The following is a 9,508-nucleotide window of genomic DNA, read 5'->3' as shown; positions in this document are numbered from 1 at the left end:
GTTCCAACAAGTAGTACTATGTCACTCTCTGGTTTTGGTTCAGCATTTGAGATGCCGGCCTTGAGAGGGAAAGGAGCTGAACTGTTCGCCAAGAGGCAATCCAGAATGGAGAAGTACATTGTGGATTCTACCACAGTGCAGTCGAATAAGGCAAGACCATCTTCACCTTCTCCTTCTTTGCCACATTCCTGGAAATATTCACTCAATTGCAGGGCTCCCCCACCATTGGCATATAATCCAATTCATTCACCATCATATCCACCGGGTGCTATCAAGCAGCCTCCCCCTTCTAGCCCTTCAACAGCAAACAAGAACAAAAACAAAGACAAGCAAAAACCTGCCCCAAAACCTCTTCATGTTCTTGATGTCATGAAGCATCAGCCCTATCAGCTGAATTCCTCCCTTTTTACCTATGGCCCAGCAGCAAAAAAACTTGCTGCAGAAAAGGAGGCAGCTGAAAAGCTTGCTGCTCAAAAAGCAGCTGAAGCTGAGGCTCAAGCTCAAGCTCAGGCCCAGGCCCAAATTCAAGCCCAAGCACTAGGTCCTCCAAATCAAAACCAGCAAATGGCATATAACCAAAGTCCTCCCCCTTATGGTTTTATGCCACAACAGGCCCAGCAACCCTACGGGATGGCTGGTCAGTCACCTATGCATGATGGCCTTTACCACCAAGCACCTCCTAATACATATCAGCCTGCTCTTAATAATTATCAACCACATTCTCAACAGGTCCCATATCAACAAGAATGCATCCCCCAACAAGCTTACCAACAACCTCCTTTAAATCCCTACCAACAAGCACCAAGCCCTCCGTACCAACAGCCCTCCCCACCCTCCTATCAGACAGGTCCTAATCCAGTATATCAAGCTGGACCTGCCCTGGCTTACCAACCAGCCCCTAGTTCTTATGTTGTGCCATCTTACCCAGTAGCAGCAAGGGCTGACTCTGCCTCAGGAGGCAGTATTATTGCTGCTCCAAAGCCCAAATTTTCAGCCAAGAAGAGTGCTGCCCAGGTGTGGAAGCCAAGCACTCCTGAAAAATAGTTATGTTATAGTGCTTTTTTTCCAGTGTTGTTACCTTAGGACAACTAAGCTATGGTGCAGATACTTTATATAGAGCAGAAACATACTTCCAAACAGAAATACTGTTACAACAGACTTTTAAAATCTGCCAGAACAGAAAAGAAGAGGGCATACACATTTCAGAATAACATCACATGGGGGTTTTTTTTTACAGAAGAATTCTCTGCCAAGTCCTTTATACAAATATGTTTTTAAAGGCATGGCCTGCTACAGGTAAGACAAGCTTGTACTTAGCTTAGACTTAATTTTGGTCAAAGGGAATCAGTGTTGATTGAGTTCGAGAAGAGAAACGAATGCTTAATAATGAGGGGAATATTTTGATGTGAAAAAGTGACAGAGAGGCATAATGGTCTGTTATGAGGGCTACTGAGTAACTTGATTTGCAATAGTACTTAAGGATATAATCCTTAAAACCAAACCAACGATATATAATCATATTTAAAATGTATAAAAGCTTAACATGACTTCCAAAGGGCTTATGAAGTATCACATTTCATACAAGCAAGTATATGATAATACAATTCAGTGGACAGACAGAAATAAATATATGAACAGTACAATGATAGTTGGAATATGCAAGTAAACAGTGTATTAACCATTTCTGGCAGAGCCAACGGTGCAAGAAGATACTATATAACACAGAGATAGAATGTATTATGGTGGCTATTTTATGTAGTGAAGTTCAATCAACTCTCACTTTCTGAGGGAAAAAAAAAAACATTGCTATATTTCTAAATTGTAATTAATGTTTCAGACTTTCTTCATAACAGAAGAAATGAATGTACTCAGTATGTGAGGTTTTTTCAAGTAGGTTGAATAGTGTCCATATTTTAATGTTTAACAGCTGGTACATAGCTTGAGAGCTCTTCATTTTTACGTTTTATGAAAATAAGTAGATTTTGTGTAATTTCTTGTTTATTTTTTGAGGGAGAAATTAATGTTCAGGGGTTTTTTTCAGTTCTACTAGAAAGAACATCAAATAAAACAGATATAGGAAGTCAGCAAGTTAATTTTTAGTCTTCCGTTCTTTTTTGCTGTCTTTTGTTCATTTCTTTGTGTGATGTTTTCTTCATAGTACACTATTTGTAAAATGTACCACAGTGCCATTAAAGTTACTGTCTTCAGTTTTGTTTGTTTGCTTTTGCATGTACTTCACTCGCTTCCATCTTTACAATCATTTACAAGCATTTTTTCTTTGCACCTCTCACTATTCTCTGCTTTCATATTCCTTTTGAAAATCCTATTCCTTATCTTTTAGTAGTAGATTCCTTGTCAGTTAAATAAGGTAAGTAAAATAACAACTATCATTATTCATAAATAGATACAGTCAGCAAATACAGTTAGTATTTACAGTAAATACAGTTACTTATAAGTAAATGCGGTTATCTGTGATTGAAAAAAAAAAGTTTTACAATTGCCCTCAGTCTCTCCTAATAAAAAGCATTTAACACCAGGTCATTTTAGATTGCATGAATCCATATATTTTAGTAGGTGCATATGAAATTACAGTATATTTTCTGTTATTATTTACATTCTATTCGGTCCTACTTTCAAAAATAGTATATGCATGAGAGTAATTATTGTCTGCATGGAAAATATATATCTTTTGTAAGCCTAAAATAAGAATGCCTAAAGGCAAGCTGGAGTATGAGTAGGCTATTGTTCTAAATGTGGGCCTGTGCTGCATCATACTATTCAGGAGCTAAGTAAGACATACTTCATAATTGGGGAAAAGTGGAAATGATATGAATGAATGCCCTGCAAGGCCTGCTCCAGGAGCTATATTTGGAGAAATGTGATCTCTGGTCCCATGATTTGAAATGCGGGAGAGGAGAGCACTTCGCTTTACAGCACCTGTCACTTTTATATCACTTTAGACTGATTCATATATGTTTTTTTTTTATAAAACATCAGCGACAAAATGAAAAATATGCAACATCTGCATGACACTCATATTTGTCAATACTAAGTCATTACTGGTATTAAAAATGTAAATAATGAAACTTATTTATTTAACATATTAGCAATACTGGCTTCTTAAAACAATACATATAATTTTTATTGTACAAAATAAATACATTTATCCATTTTTAAATACATATAATACATATTTTAGTCTTAGTCAACTTGATTTTTTTTCCAACCTACTACTACAAACATACTACAAATTCACTAAAATTATTGTTATCAATAGAGTATTCCATATTTTTTTAGCTCATAACGTCACATTGTTTGTTTTTGCGAAAAAGCAAAAGATCCTAGATAGTTATAAAAAATGCTAATATTACTCATCCTGCAAAGTCTGATTCATCAAATGAATTGTAGTAGTAAGTGCCCTGCAAGTTCATATCATAACCAGTTGGTGGCAGCACAACCCTTCTTGTTTAGTGCCACTCGGTTCATTCTTTGTGGAACCCTGGTGGAAAATTGTCTTTGTACACTTGCACACATATCAGTGATCCTTTCTATCTCTGATAAAAGTTTTGCAGCAATGATTGTTTATCGCCACTGTTTCAAATTAATGCGTTTGCTCATTTCAGGCACTTAGGAGTTCATCCTTGTCACCACCGGTCAGACTTTCAGCAGCGGTTTTCAACCCCAGGTCGGTTTCAGCTTCTCCATCACCCAGACCTGCATCCCAAATCGCTTCCGTTCGGCCACCTGTGGGACAGACCGCCCGGAAAGACAGGGGTCACAAGCCGCCCACCCCTTGGGAAGCTGCCTCACGCCACCCACTGTGCATGATACTAAATACATGCTAAAGAAATAACAGAACATTATAGATCTTCATAGGATGTAATGTAAATGCTAGCGTGAGACTGTTCAGCATATTTAATTGCAAATTAACTGCAAATTTTAAATTACTGCATTAAAATAATTCAATAATGAGGATTGTTTCGATTGTAGTGATGACAACTAGAATCAGTATCAGTTGTTTGTTCTAAAATTAGAGAGAGAGAGGAAAAAAACTAATTTTGTTTGTGTGCTTCAAAGCTATTAAGCAGAAACTGTTGAATCAGTAACAGCCGTACTTGTTACATAAGCTTCACTTTAAAAGATGAAATCATTCTTCAGTGACCCGGCCTGACCCTTCACCACATGCCCCGTTGCACCAGATTCACTTAAACAAATTCAATCTCCGTTTTGCTCTTAAATTCATAAATGCATAAATAACTAAACATTCCTTGCAAGCTGTGAATGCCGTCACTTTTTTGTCTTTGAGGTTTCATATGTGACAATGCATTCTCTCTTTCCACTTAAAAATGATGTTAATTTCTACTATATCTGAGTTGTTCATACTTCTATTTCTTTATTCCATTACTGAAGTTTTCTATGAGAAGGTTATCAGTTGGACGTGTTTGATTTATAAATTGTTGATCAACATACAAAAAGATTTGTTGCATCAGAGAGGTGTTCAGTATTAAGTGACTTGTCTGATTTATACTTTCTACAGCTCCACTTTCTGTATGTGGGTGACATAAAACCGTGCTTTGCACTTGTATTAAAGTAACATGTTAAAAAGCGCTCTCTGCTGTAGTTGTATTTTGAATTCTTTGGGAAGTTTCTGGAGTAAAAATCTCGAGCACGCCGCATATTTTGTGAGAAATCAAGCCTGAGGGAGAGTCATTTTCAGCCCAGCCCACCCCTTGGGAAGCTGCCTCACGCCACCCACTGGGGCTCGTGGATGAAGCCTTTACATTTCTGGACATTCAGCAGTCTATTGCCTCGAACCTGCGCTATGCCGCTCAGAGTAAGCTCTTACCCAAGCCTCCAGCCGAGTGGAAGGCAAAGGTTGCGTATGAATCGCCCAAAAACCAAAAAAACAGTTTAAGTCAATCATCTTTGACTTTTCTGTCCCCAACCAAGAGCACAGCATCAGCACCAGCTGGTCCCGTCCCATACGGGTCACCCTTTAGACAGTGTCAACCCCAAAGGTCAATGACGGAGGCTAATCTCAGGCCTTCACAGGGTGATCCGAAGGAAATGGGGCCTCATAGACTGAGATTCTATAAAGCCAAAGATAGCAGTACATGGAGACGCTGAAGGAGAGCCGGGAAACCCTTTATATGTAAGTGAAAGTGAAATCAAATGGGAATGAATTTTGCTGGAAAGTGAGTAAAGTAAAATTATTATGGCTAGTACTGAACATAAAAGAAACAAAGACAAGTTGATATTTCAGAATGAAGGTCCATGAAAGTCGGAAATTGAGTTAATGAAGATCATTTTATCTATGTTCGGTATACAGAGTGTTACAGCTTGATTTTGAAACTCACACTTACAACAATCACTAATTTTGATCAGTGAATATGCATCCCCTTGTGTAAAAGAAGTACACTTTAGCATACTTGTAAAAAGTTTCGGGAAAAAAATATACTTGAAATTTAGGGCAGTCCAATTGATAAATCGCAACCAAAATAAAAGTTTGTGTTTACATATTGTATGTGTGTGTGCTGTGTATATTTATATGTATATATAAATACACATTCATACTTCTATTTCTTTATTCCATTACTGAAGTTTTCTATGAGAAGGTTATCAGTTGGACGTGTTTGATTTATAAATTGTTGATCAACATACAAAAAGATTTGTTGAACTGTCAAGTGCATCAGAGAGGTGTTCAGTACTGATTTATACTTTCTACAGCTCCCCTTTCTGTATGTGGCTGACATAAAACCGTGCTTTGCACTTGTATTAAAGTAACGTTAAAAAGCGCTCTCTGCTGTAGTTGTTTTTTGAATTCTTTGGGAAGTTTCTGGAGTAAAAAACTCGAGCACGCCGCATATTTTGTGAGAAATCAAGCCTGAGGGAGAGTCATTTTCAGCCCAACCGTCTGTAACAAGTTGCTGTCTTGTTATATAATGGTTTGCGAGGCTTGGCTCGACTCCTGAGCTCGTACTTGACATACAACTGAACTATGTGGCAGCTGACATTGAAGACTGAACCCTGTTCAAAATAGGCTTCTGCAATGAATCTGCCTTTTGGGATATATATGCTGGAGGATATTATAGTGTGCACATACTGTACATGTAAACAGTATTTAAGAAATATATATATATATATATATATATATATATATAATATAAATCATGTATAAATATGAATACATATACTATATATATATGTGTGTGTGTAAATATTTCTTAAATATATACATGTACCAGCTGACATTGAAGACTGAACCCTGTTCAAAATAGGCTTCTGCAATGAATCTGCCTTTTGGGATATATATGCTGGAGGATATTATAGTGTGAGTTAAATTGCATTACAGCCTTATATAAATAAGTCCACATAATAATATACATAAATTAGGAATATATTTTATTATTTATAGTAGTAGGCCCATACTATAATACCACGGATATGCTTGTAAAAGTCCAAAGATACCAGTGATCACACTGTAAAAGTATTTCCTCACATCTTCGGTGTAATGATTGATTAAGACACATCACATGACACATTACTGTATCTGGGAGTGACATTTTTATTTGTGCTTTATGGGAAGGATGAAGGAAATGAGGGTGTTAGAATCCTGGACAAAACCATCTAACTTCATATACACAATACAATTAGTCATCTGTCACATCAAGTTATATTTCTGCATATAGTGCCTCAGTTTTGATTAGTAGATTACAAATGACTATGCAAATCATATTACACTCATTCACAGTAGAAACTAGGCCATTGACCATGTTAACCAAACCTTAGTTGACCGAATTGAAACCTAAGAATGAATGAACTGTACAAACACAGTGAAGTCATAACCAGAGCAGACACCTGCTGTCTCCGTCACACTCAAAAGTGTCAACGTATGGCTGTTTGTGTGTGCGATCAGTGCTATTTATAACTGCATGCCAGTGAAAGCCGACAGACTAATAGCTGGCCATCGCTCTGACAGCCCTCCGTTTGGCCAGAGCCCCCAAATCCTGCTCAGAGAGAAAACCAGCACAGATCCAGACTGACCCCTCGACACAACCTGACACTGCGCAGGTAAGAGCCCTGCCTCAGCCTCTCATGCAGCAGGGACGCACGCGTGTACAGTTTGTTAAAAGTCCTGTCAAGCTTTCTGACTGCCATCATCAATTGTCAACTCTCACTAACTGCGTTATGCTGGTCATATATGATATTTGCACACTGTTGGATTCACATACTGATGTCATTTGTGTATTTGTGAAATCTGTTGTAAGAATGAACTGAAATGCATTAAACTAAATACTGAGGATGAAGTTTACACAGTATACCCTACCTAACTATTTTTGGTAACATGTGTAAATATTTCTTAAATATATACATGTACGTGTGTATTTATATATACATATAAATATACACAGTACACACACATACACTATGTAAACACAAACTTTTATTTTGGATGCGATTAATCGATTTGACAGCCATATTTAAAATATATACTTAAGTGTGAACTGAATCTAATGTTTTTGGACACTTAACTGTCTGATAATTGCAGTTAAATGAATATGTGGTTAAAATGCAGTTAGTTGAACTTTAAAGTGCTTTTTTGACCCAAGTACGTAGGACGTTCTTAAAAGTGTACTTAAGTGTGTTAAGAAACAAAGTCATGAACATACACTCTTTTAAAGTACGCTTAAGTGGCCTTTTATTTCACTAATATTATATTATCTGCACATTGAATACAATTAAGTGCACTTCTTTTTCACAAGGGTCATGCATTTAGTTTTGAAGTGTTGCACTAATGAGTGATTGTGCATGATACTAAATACATGCTAAAGAAATAACAGAACATTATAGATCTTCATAGGATGTAATGTAAATGCTAGCGTGAGACTGTTCAGCATATTTAATTGCAAATTAACTGCAAATTTTAAATTACTGCATTAAAATAATTCAATAATGAGGATTGTTTCGATTGTAGTGATGACAACTAGAATCAGTATCAGTTGTTTGTTCTAAAATTAGAGAGAGAGAGGAAAAAAACTAATTTTGTTTCAAGGCTTACACAGGTAATTCACAACTCTGTGTGTTTGTTTGATTGTTTGTTTGTTTGTTTGTTTGTATGTATGTATGTATGTATGTATGTATGTATGTTTGTCTGATTGTTTGTTTGTTTGTATGTATGTTTGTTTGTTTGTTTGTTTATATGTATGTTTGTTTGTTTGATTGTTTGTTTGTATGTTTGTTTGTTTGTTTGTATGTATGTTTGTTTGATTGTTTGTTTGTATGTATGTTTGTTTGTATGTATGTTTGTTTGTTTGTATGTATGTATGTATGTTTGTTTGTTTGTTTGTTTGTATGTATGTTTGTTTGTTTGTTTGTTTGTTTGTATGTATGTTTGTTTGATTGTTTGTTTGTTTGTATGTATGTTTGTTTGTTTGCCTATAAAACATTCTTGTGAAAAGAAGTACACTTTATTATACTTTGAAAAAAAAGTAGTACTTTTTACGGAAACACTTTAAAAGAATAAACTTAAGTGCCAACTGAATGTAATGTTTTTGGATACTTAACTGCATGTCAATTACAATCAAATGAAAATGTATTATAGTTTAAATGAATATTAAATGCAATTAGCTGAACTTTAATTAGAGTTATTTTTGACTCACTAAGTACATATTTATATGTAATTTCATAATTGCTTCTATTGTATTTGAAATATGGTTAAAGTGCTGAATTGACTGATAATCATTTATGGCAAACTAAAATATATTTTAATGCCATTTCTATTGAAACTTGTATGTCGTGTATATAAATATATTTGTAATTACCCATTTGTAATGATTAAGTTGCAATTGTTGCAATTTAGTACATTTAAATATATTAAATTTTACTACCTATATTAACTACAGTAAAAATTATAACCAAGTACTTTACATGTGCTTTAGTATGTTCGTTAACACATTAAAATAAGTGTACTTCTTTAAAGCACGACAAAAGATTATTAAAACTACTAGTAGTATTCTTTGAAGTACCGTGTAAATACCATGGTACTGTACATGCATATGGTAAAATAAACTTTTTGTTAATTATCATCTTTGCAGTTGGTGGGTATCAGTGATGTTTTAGCATTATTTCTATATTACTATTATAGTATTTATGAATATTTTAATCAGCTTTGTATAATTTTATGTATTTTATATACTTCTATTTAGGATTATTTTTATTTCATTTTTAATTTTTGTAATTTTAACTACAGTTACAATTTCTAATTTCAATGATTATGTCAGGGTTTTCGGTATACTTGTAGTTTTAGTATCTATAAAAACACTGGTGGGTATTCTGCCCTGTTAGACAGCTTTCCATTAGAGATTACAGACTTCAGTCACAGCATGTAAGAGCACAGAAATGGATGTAGACACAGATTACCACCTTCCCCTTTCGTGTGTTGTGACATCACACCCTTCAGCAGCGTCCTGCCCAGCCGGGTCTATATCTACCGTATCGAATCACAGTC

At 35.4% G+C, this 9,508-nt stretch overlaps 1 protein-coding gene across 1 annotated transcript in view; it reads left to right on the top strand.

The window, feature by feature from the left end:
- The window catches only part of LOC107732695 (synaptopodin-2-like), a 22,043-nt gene extending 19,786 nt beyond the window's left edge, over nt 1-2,257 (top strand). Inside the window, exon 5 of the mRNA XM_016544107.1 lies at nt 32-2,257. Within this exon, the coding sequence (XP_016399593.1) occupies nt 32-1,044 (1,013 nt within the window). The 3' untranslated portion in view covers nt 1,045-2,257. The remainder of the gene's footprint in view (nt 1-31) is intronic.
- The last annotated feature ends 7,251 nt before the right edge of the window (nt 2,258-9,508 follow it).

This window comes from Sinocyclocheilus rhinocerous, unplaced genomic scaffold (genome assembly GCF_001515625.1).
Source record: "Sinocyclocheilus rhinocerous isolate Xijiao unplaced genomic scaffold, SAMN03320098_v1.1 scaffold9, whole genome shotgun sequence".
NCBI lineage: Eukaryota > Metazoa > Chordata > Actinopteri > Cypriniformes > Cyprinidae > Sinocyclocheilus > Sinocyclocheilus rhinocerous.
This window is presented reverse-complemented; position numbering and strand designations above follow the sequence as displayed.